Source organism: Rosa rugosa, chromosome 1 (genome assembly GCF_958449725.1).
Source record: "Rosa rugosa chromosome 1, drRosRugo1.1, whole genome shotgun sequence".
Classification (NCBI taxonomy): Eukaryota; Viridiplantae; Streptophyta; class Magnoliopsida; order Rosales; family Rosaceae; genus Rosa; species Rosa rugosa.
The window spans coordinates 16806830-16821434 of NC_084820.1; the positions used below are offsets into that span (position 1 = coordinate 16806830).

The window sequence follows — 14605 nt, forward strand, 5'->3', positions numbered from 1 at the left end:
AGTGAATTCCATTGGTACTGATCAGATTCATGTAAACTTTCTTTTTGCATGGTTTTCTCTTTCAGTATTTTTCTCAAATGTGTAGATTTCATTCTAGTGAATTGAGACTAGAACTGGGTTTTATAGGGGTGGAGAGAGGAGTGTAAATAAGGTATAGGTTTAGATTCTTATTATCAATATAATTGTACCCGAACAGATCAGATTGATATAGAAGTATGTTAAGATCAGAATACACATTATTGGTTGTCTCTGATTATACAATACACATGATATGAATTGAATATACAGTATACTAGATGACTTATACATGGAAATGTGAATGTATACTTCAAATTATTACAGTACTCAATACTCATTATGTTCTGGATGTTTATCTAAGAGAGAACCTTGTTCACAATTGGGCGTGCTTTGCACATAGCCTCCAGTGGCACAGCTTTAGGCATTGAGAGTCCTTTACCTTCAGTCATATCAACCTTCATCTCACTGACTTTTTCCCAATCGAAACATTGAATCAATGATCCCAAAGCCAAGCCAACCACACGTTGGGCCAAGCCCATGCCAGGGCAAGCCCTTCTTCCTTGTCCAAATGGCATGAACTTGTATGGCTCTTCTCCACCATTTGCAAACCTCTCAGGCTTGAAGCTTTCAGGATCATCCCACAACGTTGGATCTCTGTGTATGGCCCACACATTGATCATTACTATCGTGTCACATGGCACGTCAAATCCTCCAATGGTGCAGTCATCAGATGTATAATGTGGTACTAGTAGTGGTGCTGTAGGGTACAATCGGAGAGTCTCAGAGATGATACTTTGTAGGTAAGGTAGTTTGAAGATATCTGGTTCGTCTATTAAGCGTTCTTGTCCAAATTCAGCATCCAGTTCAGCTCTAGCCCTTTTTAGCACCTCAGGATGGTTGAGCAGATTGGACATGGCCCATTCCATTGTTAGGGATGATGTATCAGTACCCGCCAAAAGCATGATCTGAAAATCATTGTGGAAATTAGATTGTACTACAAAGCATAGCCATAACAGAACAACTTTATATGGAAGCTGGTATTGGCATTCCCTAACAGTCTATCATGAACCCATTCCTTTTTTTTTTGTTCCTTTTACCATTTCAATTGTTACTGCTACCCTCATTTTCTTTTCTCTTTTTGGTGAAGTCTTCACTTGTTACCTGGAAATTATTAATCGTTGTTGATGTTGAATTTTCCTGATTTGGAAAAGAGGATGTATCTTTTATGTAATTTTTTTTGTACTTTGTTGTAGTGGGGATTCTTGTGTCTAATTGAATATCCATCTGCATTATGGAATTAAAAAAATGAATTGTGATATTGTGATGTTTGGTCCTTTCTTTGCCATTTCTTTATTGTTCTGTTTGGTCCTTGACATTATGTATTGCTGAAACCAAAAGCTAGTAGTTAGCTATTGAAGTTTTTTCACTTCACTGAAATAATATGGTAATATCTTGAACAGGCCTATAAAAGTCAGGAACTCAGGATGTATGTTTTGGAATCCTAGTGAGTACGGAAACAACCATTTTTATTTGAAAATAAGATTCAATGGAAGCTTATATATATAGTTATCACAAAGCTGGAATAATTTTTTTTATTTTTATTTTTATTTTTTTAAGTTACATTAAAGTAAGGGGAAGGTTCTGCAGGAAGAAAGAACTTTTCAAAACGATAGGGGATGGATTTGATGGTTCAGTAACTTTGAAAGCAAGTGAGGGTAGTATTAGAAAATGCATGATTACTTTTTTTGGGAAATGCCAGCAAAACTGCTCCTTTATATCCATGTAGCTTGATGCAGAGATTGAATAATTGTACTAACCAGTATAAGCCCTTTGATAATTTGGTCAGTGTAATACTCAGGCTGTGATTCTTGCAGAGAAAGTAAATGGTGGATCAAAGTATTTGCTGTACGATCTGAAGTAGTTTTACTCGGATTCTGCTCATCGATCAAACCTTGCAAGAAAGCATCCATCCTCTTACCCAAGTCCATCACCTTCTTCTCAAACCCACCACCCCCAAACCATTTCAAAATAGGCACAAAGTCTGAGGGGTTTGTTGCACCAGCATACGACAAACCCTCACTCATGAGATCTCTGAACTGCTTGGCCTCTTCTTTGTCTGACATGTCATCTCCATAATACCTCTTCCCTGCCACCATTGTCATTATGATGTTAAATGTCAGCTCAGAGAGCATGGATCGCAAGTCCACCTTTGCAAAATCTTCACGGGAGTTGTGTGAGAGTTTGAACAGCAATTGCTTGACTTCGTCCGTCCTGATGCTCGAGAACATGTTGAGCCTACTGGGAGAGTAGATTTCGGTAGTGCTAATGCGGCGTAGGTTGCGCCAGTGATCCCCATATGGGGACTCCACCACATTGGTGTAGTTGTAGCCCATGTGCTTGCCTGCGAGCATGAAGCGAGGACGGTTTGCCAGAACTATATCATTTTTGGTGAAACATTCTTCAGCAATTGAGGACGAAGAGACCACAACCACACGATGTGAGCCAAACCAGAGGGAGAAAACAGGGCCATATATCTGTGAGAGATGGTGGAAGGTCCGATGGACTAACGGTTGTAGGAGATGGAGATGGCCTATAATTGGTACAGTTGGAGGGCTTGGTGGGAGGTTTGTGTGACTGTGATGTTTTGTTCGAAATAGGAATTTGATGGTGATCAAGAGGATGAAGATGAGGGACAGAGATGTGCAGAAGAACAGGCCATCCATGAATTCCTTCTTGGTTCATAAGATGAAGATATGGTATGCATTTATGTTTATGTTTGAAATAGGAATTTGATGATGATCAAGAGGATGAAGGTGAGGGACTGAGGTGCAGAAGAAGAGGCCATCCTTTGATGAAGGGTCATTGTTGAGACAACTAGCACAGCTATTCCTGTTACACAAGCATTAAATGAGTATAGTTTGGCAAGAGACAGGTCAAAGAGGGAGTTGGAGGGGCCTATCAGGTTCCAATCAAATAAGAGTTGTTAGCCTTGGAAATCTGAGGGTTGGTTGAGTCTTGCGCTAGGAACCTGTTGTCGGCATTTATTTTTCTTTAAAACTTTGTTTCTCTCCTTCCTATATATGTAAGCTGTTCATGAATGTCTAAGTAGTTTTTCATTATCAGTGGAATGAAACACAAAGCTTGAAGCTTTTGTTCCAAAACTCTATCTCTGTTTGCCTTTTGTTCTTCTCAGTGCATATTCTCGGTAGGTGATCTGCATCATCCATGAATTCTTTCTTGGTTGATAAGATGAAGATGTGGTATGCATTTATGTAGGCCAGCCATGAAAATGCTGCAACAGTAAAGAGCTGAATATCTAGTGGAGTGTTCATTCAGCTACCTCTGTCTTTTCCCTGCTCGCACTCATTTCTACCTCATTTTAAATTGATTGTGCTGAAGTCAATTTTGTTTATTTAAGTTCTGTAATTTGTTCAGTTAGTCTTGATTTTTTATTTTTTTGTTAGAGGAGTTAGTCTTGATTTAGATGACTCATAAAATAGACTATTTTAGAAAATGACCTGTGATTACATGTCTTTTTGCATTTGCATGGTCCCAGGAATCATAGGCGTCCAGTTGACTGCAAAATTTTTACAGTTCCTCTTGGGGCCAAAATTAGCAGATCAATTGAACACTGAGAATGTCTTCTTTCTTTTTTTTTTTTGAAAGGGAATGTCTTCTTTCTAATTGGTTAGAATACACACTCACCTCTGTTCTCAAACTTTCGCCTTTCTGAGCTGTTTCAGTAAATCTTATAGGCTTATCTTACCCAAAGATGGCAACTTTAGCAACATAATATACCTTTCAGGACTGTATATCCCTGACGGCTTTACTTAAACAAAAGTTGTGAATTGGAAGGAGAACGGTAGACTCATAATAACTGTAACCTTTTATGGTTTTTAGTATTATCAGTTTTGTTAATAAAAAGACAGAGAAGCTAAACACTTTAAAGCGAATTTTAAAGAAGGCAACTCATGATCAGTACTAACTTCTGAGCCTTCAGTCCCTCGACCCCATGTAATCAATTGTCTATGGTACTGTTAAATTTCTCTTTCAGATTATGCAACCAATTTTCTTGCCCAAATTCTCTGGTCACTTGGTTAAACTTTTTCACAGGCTAGTACTCTCATACTGAGTCGATGGAGCTGCAAGGAACTGAATTCCATGAACAAAGAAAAAGCATCACTCGGTACTGATCAAATCCATATCAATATCTTTTTCCTTATTTTATCTCTCATTATGATTCTGAAACATGTATACTACGTTCTAGACTTCTAGTGAGCTTAGCAGTGAATATCTAGTTTGAGTTTAGATTTGATTAAATTCAATTCAATTGGACAAAGTCAAACTGAGTTTATAAGAGCGGAGAGAGCAGTAATCAGGTGTGGGTCTAGATTCTTATGATCGATCATTGTTATTGTGATCAAAGAGGTCACTAACTAAGGAGAAGTATGCAATTGATCACAATACAGGCAGGTGCCAAAGTCACTAGGTTGTTCTTATGTCTTAGGCAAACCTTTTATACAAAGATAGAAATGATTGATCAATTTGCACTCTGATAATACAATACACATTATTTCAAGTTTTTGATATATTACAAGACTTGACAGAAGGAAGAATGAAATGTCTTTTAATTTATAGCACTCTAGTTATGTTCTGGATTTTTATCTAAGAGAGAACCTTGTTCACAATTGGGCGGGCTTTACACAGAGCCTCCAATGGCACAGCTTTAGGCATTGTGAGTCCTTTACCTTCAGTCATATCAACCTTCATCTCACTGACTTTTTGCCAATCGAAACATTGAATCAATGATCCCAAAGCCAGGCCAAGCCCTTCTTCCTTGTCCAAATGGCATGAGCTTGTATGGCTCTTCTCCGCCATTTGCAAACCTCTCAGGCTTGAAGCTATCCCACAACGTTGGATCTCTGTGTATGGCCCACGCACTGATCATTACTATCGTGTCACATGGCACGTCAAATCCTCCAATGGTGCAGTCATCAGATGTATAATGTGGTACTAGTAGTGGCGCTGTAGGGTACAATCGGAGAGTCTCGGAGATGATACTTTGTAGGCAAGGTAGTTTGAAGATATCTGGTTCGTCTAGTAAGCGTTCTTGTCCAAATTCAGCATCCAGTTCAGCTCTAGTCCTTTTTAGCACCTCAGGATGGTTGAGCAGATTGAACATGGCCCATTCCAGTGTCAAGGATGGTGAATCAGTACCCGCCAAAAGCATGACCTGAAAATCATTGATGGAAGTTGGATTGTCGCCATAAGCCAACAACTATGGAAGCTGGTATTGGCACTCCCTAAAAGTTTATCATCCACCAGTTCCTGTTCATTACTTTGTCTTTCATCATTGAAATTGTTAATGCTACCCTCACTTTCTCTTTTCTTTCTGTTAGAGCCCTCACTTGTTTCTGATGTAAGCAGAGGAATTCCTGATTGTGATAATTTATTGTTTGGACTTTGGAGTATATCTTGGGAAGTTGGTAACTAACTGCTTTGAATTGGTTTCTGTGTGTTCTGGGAAAAAAAAGGATTGGTAATGGGAATTGGTGTTCAGTTTTATTCGTAAGAGACTGCGTCTTTTTTACTTCATTTTGAGAATTAGATTCAACCATTATATTGTTTAGAAATTATGAGAATCTTTTATTCCCTGTAGAATAATTTTGACCCATTTTTTGGTTGTGCTCTGTGAAGTGGGAACATGATATATCTTGTTGCCTTGAAATTGTTAATTATTTTTTGTGTTGAATTTCTCTCATCTGGAAAAGAACACGGTTTTCTTCTATTTAATTGTTTTTGTACTTTTGTGTTTTAGTGGGGGATTGAGGATTCTTGTGTCTTACTGGAAAGCCATGGCATCATGGAATAGGAAAATGATAAGTTACGATATTGTAATGTTTAATCCATTACGTTTGCCATTTCTTTATTGTTCTGTTTGGTTTTGAAATGATGCTGAAACAAAAAGTTAGCAGTGAGCTTTTGAAGTTTGTTTTTTCACTTGGCTGGAATAATTTGATAGAATACAGGCCGATGAAAGTCAGTATTTTTCTCAAATGTGTAGATTGCATTCTAGTGAATTGAGGCTAGAACTGGGTTTATAGGGGTGGAGAGAGAAGAGTGTCATTAGGTATAGGTTTAGATTCTTATAATCATTATAATTGTACTTGAATAGATCAGATTGATATAGAAGTATGTTAAGATCAGAATACACATTATTGGTTGTCTCTGATTATACAATACACCTGATTTGAATTGAATATACTAGATGACATATCCATGGAAGTATGAATATGTACTTCAAATTATTACAGTACTCTCATTAGGTTCTGGATTTTTATCTAAGAGAGAACTTTGTTCACAATAGGGCGTGCTTTGCACATAGCCTCCAGTGGCACAGCTTTAGGCATTGTGAGTCCTTTACCTTCGCTCATATCAACCTTCATCTCACTGATTCTTTCCCACTCGAAACATTGAATCAATGATCCCAAAGTTAAGCCAACCACACGTTGGGCCATACCTATACCAGGGCAAGCCCTTCTTCCTTGTCCAAATGGCATGAGCTTGTACGGCTCTTCTCCACCTTTTGCAAACCTTTCAGGCTTGAAGCTTTCTGGATCATCCCACAACTTAGGATCTCTATGTATGGCCCAAGCGTTGATCATTACCGTTGTGTCACGCGGCACATTGAATCCTCCAATGGTGCAGTCATCAGATGAATAATGAGGTACTAGTAGTGGGCCTGTTGGGTACAATCGGAAAGTCTCGGAGATGATACTTTGTAGGTAAGGTAGTTTGAAGACATCTGGTTCGTCTATTAAGCGTTCTTGTCCAAATTAAGCATCCAGTTCAGCTCTAGCCCTTTTTAACACCTCAGGATGGTTGAGCAGATTGGACATGGCCCATTCCATTGTCAGGGATGAAGAATCAGTACCCCCCAAAAGCATGACCTGAAAATCAAAATTAGATTGTAATATAAAGCATATATAGCCATAACAGAACAACTTTATATGGAAGCTGGTATTGGCATTCCCTAACAGTCTATCATGACTCCTTTTTTTTGTTCCTTTTACCATTTTAATTGTTACTGCTACCCTCATTTTCTTTTCTCTTTTTTGGTGAAGTCCTCGCTTGTTAATTGTTGTTGATGTTGAATTTTCCTCATTTGGAAAAGAAGATTGTATTTTCTATGTAATTGTTTTTGTACTTTTGTGTTTTAGTGGGGATTCTTGTGTCTAATTGAATATCCATTTGCATTATGGGATAGAAAAATTGTAAGTATTTTGGGCTGTTTCTATCAAGCACAAGATCTCCTAAGGATACTACGAGACTTGAGTACCGAAGAATTGAGGAAAGCGTTTCTCTCCTACTTTCCCAGTGGCCCTAGGAGAATGAAGGATCAAGCAATAAAGCGCAAATCAAGCTCACTGATCTCAAATTAAGGCAGTTGGCATATCATATCATTTTGTATGTGATTTATGCTTATCTTGTGGATCTAAACAGTTATGCAATCTTATCGGTATTTTTGGAAATGTTTCAAAATCTTATCTGCATTCAAAGGGGTTTGGAATGCATATCAGTTAAGAGATTTTCATTGCATATAGTTAGTAAAGATTGTTTGAGTTTTTGATTTCGAGAATTTGATGTGTGTTGCATAGTCTTCATAATTAAAACTGTTTTACAAAACTCTCTTTGATTGTTCACGTTGCTTGCTCACTGCATCCATTACTTACATATCACTTGAGATCAGTGAGACTCTGAGAGAAGAAGAAGTGGAAGACTTGTTCAGTATCTTTAATCAACATAGATTGATCCATACTGTGTGTAGAATAGGTCTTTCAAATTGTGTACAAGTTAGCATTGTTGCTAGCGAAGTGGTTGTGTTGAATACCACTACTTGTGAGTTGTACTTACCTGAATTCATATTGGATTTGATCTTCGTGTTGGCTACGTTACAAGCCACGTAGTGAAGTTTCCTCAGTGGTGGGGTTTACACTGCATCACCAAATCCTTGTGTACTTTTGTACTTGTGAACTCTCTCTACTAAGCTGCTTATATTGCACACAATCTTTCATAGTTGTTCCATCTGGTATTTTCAAAAATGATGAATAGTGATATTGTAATGTTTGGTCCTTTTTTTGCCATTTCTTTATTGTTCCGTTTGGCCTTGACATTATGTATTTTTGAAACCAAAATTTAGTAGTTAGCTATTGAAGGTTTTTCACTTAACTAAAATAATATGGTAATATCTTGAACATGCCTATGAAAGTCAGGATGTATGTTTTGGAAGCCTAGTGAGTACTAAGACAACCATATTTATTTGCAAATGGAGGCTGATATATATAGTTATCACGAAGTTGGAATGAATTTTTTTTTGTTTTAGTTACATTAAAGTAAGAGGAAGGTTCTGCAGAGAGAAAGAACTTTGCAAAAAGATATGGGATGGGTTTGATGGTTCAGTAACTTTAAAAGCAAGTGAGGGTGGTATTGGAAAGAGTTTTTATCACCACTAGGGTTAAAACTTTCTTGCACCGGACAAAATGATACCCAATTTTCAAAAGTGATCAAAATGATATCTAAATTTTTAAAAACAAATCAACTTGATATCCAACTTTCATAAGTGATCAAAATGATACCTAAAGTTTTAAAAACAAATCAATTTGATACCTCGGTTTATTTTTTGTAACTTTTTGTTAAAATTGATCACGTGTGGTGCGGTGTTTTGTGGGGTTATAATAATACGTTTTTCAATTATTTGTTATTTTACTTTGTTAATTCTCTTCTTCTTCTATCTCTACCTCTCTCTCTCTCTCTCTCTCTCTCTCTCTCTCTCTCTCTCTCTCTCTCTCTCTCTCTCTCTCTCTCTCTCTCTCTCTCTCTCTCTCTCTCTCTCTCTCTCTCTCTCTCTCTCTCTCTCTCTCTCTCTCTCTCTCTCTCTCTCTCTCTCTCTCTCTCTCTCTCTTCCCATTTTTCTTTGTTTCTTTAGAAGTTGGGAAACATCCTAATTTTATTTGTTTCTACGATCGAGATGGTAGAAATTGAAATTGAATGGAAGATTTTTTTTAATTCTATAGAAGAAGAAGATTGGGTTATAGATGGTTGATGGCCCTATGACCACAAATCACTTCAATTTTTGGGCTTGATTTTGCATTTGATTTAACAAAGAAGTTAGAAAAAATAAACCAAGGTATTAAGTTGATTTGTTTTTGAAACTTTAGCTATCATTTTGATCACTTATGAAAGTTGGGTATCAAGTTGATATTAGTTTTTAAAAATTTAGGTATCATTTTGATCACATTTGAAAGTTTGGTATTACTTTATCTGGTGCAAGAAAGTTTTGACCCTAATGGTGATAAAAACTCTATTGAAAAATGCATGATTACTTTTTTTGGGAAATGCCAGCAAAACTGCTCCTTTATATCCATGTAGCTTGATGCAGAGATTGAATGATTGTACTAACCAGTATAAGCCCTTTGATAATTTGGTTAGTGTAATACTCAGGCTGTGATTCTTGAAGAGAAAGTAAATGGTGGATCAAAGTATTTGCTGTACTCCGATCTGAAGTAGTTTTACTCAGATTCTGCTCATCGATCAAACCTTGCAAGAATGCATCCATCCTCTTACCCAAGTCCATCACCTTCTTCTCAGCCCCACCACCTCTAAACCATTTCAATATAGGCACAAAGTCTGAGGGGTTTGTTGCGCCACCATACGACAAACCCTCGCTCATGAGATCTCTGAATTGTTTGGCCTCTTCTTTGTCTGACATGCCATCTCCATAATACCTCTTCCCTGCCACCATTGTCATTATGATGTTAAATGTCAGCTCAGAGAGCATGGATCTCAAGTCCACCTTTGCAAAATCTTCACGTGAGTTGTGTGAGAGTCTGAACAGTAATTGCTTGACTTCGTCCTTCCTGATGCTCGACAACATGTTGAGCCTAGTGGGAGAGTAGATATCGGTAGCGCCAATACGGCGTAGGTTGCGCTAGTGTTTCCCATATGGGGACTCCACCACAGTGGTGTAGTTGTAGCCCATGTGTTTGCCTGCAAGCATGAAGCGAGGACGGTTTGCCAGAACTACATCGTTTTTGGTGAAACATTCTTCAGCAATTGAGGATGAAGAGACTACAACCACACGATGTGAGACGAACCAGAGGGAGAAAACAGGGCTATATTTTTGTGAGAGATGGTGGAAGGTCCGATGGGCCAACAGTTTTAGGAGATGGAGATGGCCTATAATTGGTAAAGATGGTGGGCTTGGTGGGAGGTTTGTGCGATTGTGTTTTTTTTATCGAAATAGGAATTTGATGGTGATCAAGAGGATGAAGATGAGGGGTAGAGATGTGCAGAAGAAGAGGTCGTCCATGAATTCCTTCTTTGTTGATAAAAGCATGATGTGGTCTGCATTTATGCAAAGTAATGAGATGAATAGTGAAGAGTGTTCATTGTGTTGAATTAGTGGCTGTGATGGAGTCTTACAGCTAGCTCTTATCTTTTCCCCGTTCACACTCGTTTCTACTTCATTATACATTGATTGTACTGAAGCCAATTTTGTTTACTTTAAGTTCTGTAATTTGTTCTGTTAGTCTTGATTTATGTGACTCATATAATAGACTAAAATGAAAATGTGATTCATATAATAGACTAAAATGAAAATGACTTGTAATTACATGTGTTTTTGCATTTGCATGGTCCAAGATCCCCATCACCATTAGAAGAAGAAGCATAGATGTCCGGTTGACTAGAAAACACTTACAGTTACTCCTGGGGCCAAAATTAGCAGATCAATTGAATGCTGAGAATGTCTTCTTTCTAATTGGTTAGAATACACATTCAATGGCGGACCCACGTTAGGACGAGTGGGGTTGTGGCCTCCAGTGAAATTTTTTATTTTGTTAAGCAGCTCCATATATATATATATATATATATATGCTATTATTAAGAGAAGAGAGTTTGCTCTCCAAAACTGAATTTTTTTTACCAATTTAACCTTTTTATATTAAAAAACTATGAAATATAATTAATCAATAGGGATAATATAGTAAATTGTAATATAGAAAACAAAAGAAGAAAAATAAAAAAAAATAGCAGAAAATGTGGTAGTTGTACTAAATTTTTTCCGAGTTCCCACTACCTTTAACTTCTCTCCACACACATAGTGGGTGGGTCCTGCTAGTATATATTATTATATTGTATGTTCATTCGTTTTTGCCTCCACTCTCCAAGATTTAGACCCATATCTATACCCAGGACTAAAAAATCGGCGAAATTTCACCGAAATTTTCATTTTTTTAAGGGCTGATATTTCCATTGCATACCATCTCACTTTCGGTCGAGATTTTTGAAAATTTCCCAAAATTTCAGGAAATATCGTGATAAATTCAAAATATCCCCGAGATTTGAGATAATTCCGAAACATTCCAACTCCACCATCCAGAGATGTGCAGAAGAAGAGGTCGTCCATGAATTCCTTCTTTGGTGATAAAAGCATGATGTGGTCTGCATTTATGCAAAGTAATGAGATGAATAGTGAAGAGTATTCATTGTGAAGAGTGTTCATTGTGTTGAATTAGTGGCTGTGGTGGAGTCTTACAGCTAGCTCTTATCTTTTCCCCGTTCACACTCGTTTCTACTTCATTATACATTGATTGTACTGAAGCCAATTTTGTGTACTTTAAGTTCTGTAATTTGTTCTGTTAGTCTTGATTTATGTGACTCATATAATAGACTAAAATGAAAATGTGACTCATATAATAGACTAAAATGAAAATGACTTGTAATTACATGTGTTTTTGCATTTGCATGGTCCAAGATCCCCATCACCATTAGAAGAAGAAGCATAGATGTCCGGTTGACTAGAAAACACTTACAGTTACTCCTGGGGCCAAAATTAGCAGATCATTTGAATGCTGAGAATGTCTTCTTTCTAATTGGTTAGAATACACATTCAATGGCGGACCCACGTTAGGACGAGTGGGGCTGTGGCCTCCAGTGAAATTTTTTATTTTGTTAAGCAACTCCATATATATATATATTATTATTATTAAGAGAAGAGAGCTTGCTCACCAAAACTGAATTTTTTTTACCAATTTAACCTTTTTATATTAAAAAAATATGAAATATAATTAATCAATAGGGATATAGAAAACAAAAGAAAAAAAAAATAGCAGAAAATGTGGTAGTTGTACGAAAATTTTTCCGAGTTCCCACTACCTTTAACTTCTCTCCACACACATAGTGGGTGGGTCCTGCTAGTATATATTATTATATTGTATGTTCATTCGTTTTTGCCTCCACTCTCCAAGATTTAGACCCATATCTATTCCCAGGACTAAAAAATCGGCGAAATTTCACCGAAATTTTCATTTTTTTTAAGGGCTGATATTTCCGTTGCATAGCATCTCACTTTCGGCCGAGATTTTTGAAAATTTCCCAAAATTTCAAGAAATATCGTGATAAATTCAAAATATCCCCGAGATTTGAGATAATTTCGAAACATTCCAACTCCACCATCCAGAGATGTGCAGAAGAAGATGTCGTCCATGAATTCCTTCTTTGTTGATAAAAGCATGATGTGGTCTGCATTTATGCAAAGTAATGAGATGAATAGTGAAGAGTGTTCATTGTGTTGAATTAGTGGCTGTGGTGGAGTCTTACAGCTAACTCTTATCTTTTCCCCGTTCACACTCGTTTCTACTTCATTATACATTGATTGTACTGAAGCCAATTTTGTTTACTTTAAGTTCTGTAATTTGTTCTGTTAGTCTTGATTTATGTGACTCATATAATAGACTAAAATGAAAATGACTTGTAATTACATGTGTTTTTGCATTTGCATGGTCCCAGATCCCCATCACCATTAGAAGATGAAGCATAGATGTCCAGTTGACTAGAAAAGACTTACAGTTACTCCTGGGGCCAAAATTAGCAGATCAATTGAATGCTGAGAATGTCTTCTTTCTAATTGGTTAGAATACACATTCAATGGCGGACCCGCGTTAGGACGAGTGGGGCTGTGGCCTCCAGTGAAATTTTTTATTTTGTTAAGCAGCTCCATATATATATATATATATATATATATTATTAAGAGAAGAGAGCTTGCTCTCCAAAACTGAATTTTTTTTACCAATTTAACCTTTTTATACTAAAAAAATATGAAATATAATTAATAAATAGGGATAATATAGTAAATTGTAATATAGAAAACAAAAGAAGAAAAATAAAAGAAAATAGCAGAAAATGTGGTAGTTGTACGAAAATTTTTCCGAGTTCCCACTACCTTTAACTTCTCTCCACACATATAGTGGGTGGGTCCTGCTAGAACTTTATTTACCCAAGTTGAGTGGCTCTAGACCACGGAGCGCGTTTGTAATGAAGTTGAAACGCTCACTAAAGTGACTACTTGATTGGGAGGGATATGTCAATGATGAACTATGCTCGCGCGTTTCAATGACAAGTTTTGGATTCTATCGTTGTTTTTGTTGGTGACATGATCTTCATTGGAAGCCCTTACAGAGTTAAGGGAAACCGCTAAACACTTGAAATCCGAGTTTGAGATGAAGGATCTTGGGAAAACACGATTATGTCTCGGTTTGGAACTTGAGCATCGTGTTGATGGATGCTTAGGCGTTTTGACAAGGTCAAGTCTTCAAGCACGCTTATGATCGTTCGTAGTCTTGATCCTAAAAATGATCATCTTCGTCCGATTGAGGATGATGAAGATGTGTGAGAGGCAAATGTGCCGTACTTAACTACAATAGGCACATTATTGTACTTAGCTCAATGCACAAAACCGGACATCTCATTAATTTGCAGTGAACTTGTTAACTAGGTATAGCTCTGCGCCAACGTGACGCCATTGGATTGGTGTAAAAGATATATTTCGATACTTAAGATGCACGATTAATATGAGCTTGTTCTATCCCTATAGAGAGATGATGGATTCAGACCCATCACACACCAGGAACGCCGCCAACACTGGCCTGCCTCCTCTATCCCCATCCCAAAACCACATTAGTGTTTTGGAAGGTTTTGATGATGTTGGGTATCTCTTTGACCCACACAAAAGGTCATTCCCGAATTGGTTATGTGTTCACCATGGGTAAGACCGCGTTATCTTGGAGGTCTACAGAATAGACTCTTGTTGCTATATCTTCGAACCATGCAGAGATTATTGCTCTTCACAAAAGCGGTTCATGAATGTATATGGATTGGATCCATAATTATGCATGTTCGAAGCAATTGTGGTTTGAAGTCTACCACAGATGAGCCTACGAGCATTTATGAGGATAATGCTGATTGCTTTGAACAAATGAAGTAAGGTGACAACATCAAGCATAATCAGCAACAACAGACTCTCCTCAAGATTAAAGTGAACTAGGCACGATTTGAAGACGATGTGGCAGACTTGTTCACTCATTCATTGCCTGATTCCACTTTCGAGAAACATGTTGGTAGCATCGTTTGCAGAAGTTATCCGAACTTCCATGACCGTTGTCATTAGAGGAAGATGCAGACATCAGGGGGAGATGTCTACATGTATGGTCTTGAAACGTGAAAGGTGTGTTGTACTCTTTTTCTCCTT

At 37.4% G+C, this 14605-nt stretch overlaps 1 protein-coding gene, 1 long non-coding RNA gene and 2 pseudogenes across 2 annotated transcripts; 1 reads left to right on the top strand and 3 right to left on the bottom strand.

Annotated features, from left to right (window-relative positions):
• Positions 1-143: 143 nt before the first annotated feature.
• On the bottom strand, positions 144-3046 carry LOC133721401 (cytochrome P450 81Q32-like). The gene is made up of 2 exons (XM_062148007.1): positions 1836-3046; positions 144-983 (listed from the first exon to the last, which is right to left on the bottom strand). The coding sequence occupies exons 1-2, from the start codon at positions 2739-2741 to the stop codon at positions 375-377; spliced, it is 1515 nt and encodes a 504-aa protein (XP_062003991.1). The 5' UTR covers positions 2742-3046; the 3' UTR covers positions 144-374.
• Positions 3047-3352: 306 nt separating this feature from the next.
• LOC133721422 (uncharacterized) lies at positions 3353-8441 on the top strand. Its single transcript, XR_009852188.1, has 2 exons — positions 3353-4204; positions 7286-8441. It is a non-coding gene; the product is annotated as an uncharacterized LOC133721422 (long non-coding RNA).
• LOC133721418 (cytochrome P450 81F3-like) lies at positions 4215-6038 on the bottom strand (annotated as a pseudogene).
• Positions 6360-9952, bottom strand: LOC133721411 (cytochrome P450 81Q32-like; annotated as a pseudogene).
• Between the last annotated feature and the right edge of the window lie 4653 nt (positions 9953-14605).

Coding starts and splice junctions, on each gene's coding strand:
- LOC133721401 (XM_062148007.1), bottom strand. CDS start 2,741: ATGGATGGCCTGTTCTTCTGCACATCTCTGTCCCTCATCTTCATCCTC. Junction 984..1,835: donor TTATCAAAGGGCTTATACTG/GTTAGTACAATT, acceptor AATGATTTTCAG/ATCATGCTTTTGGCGGGTAC.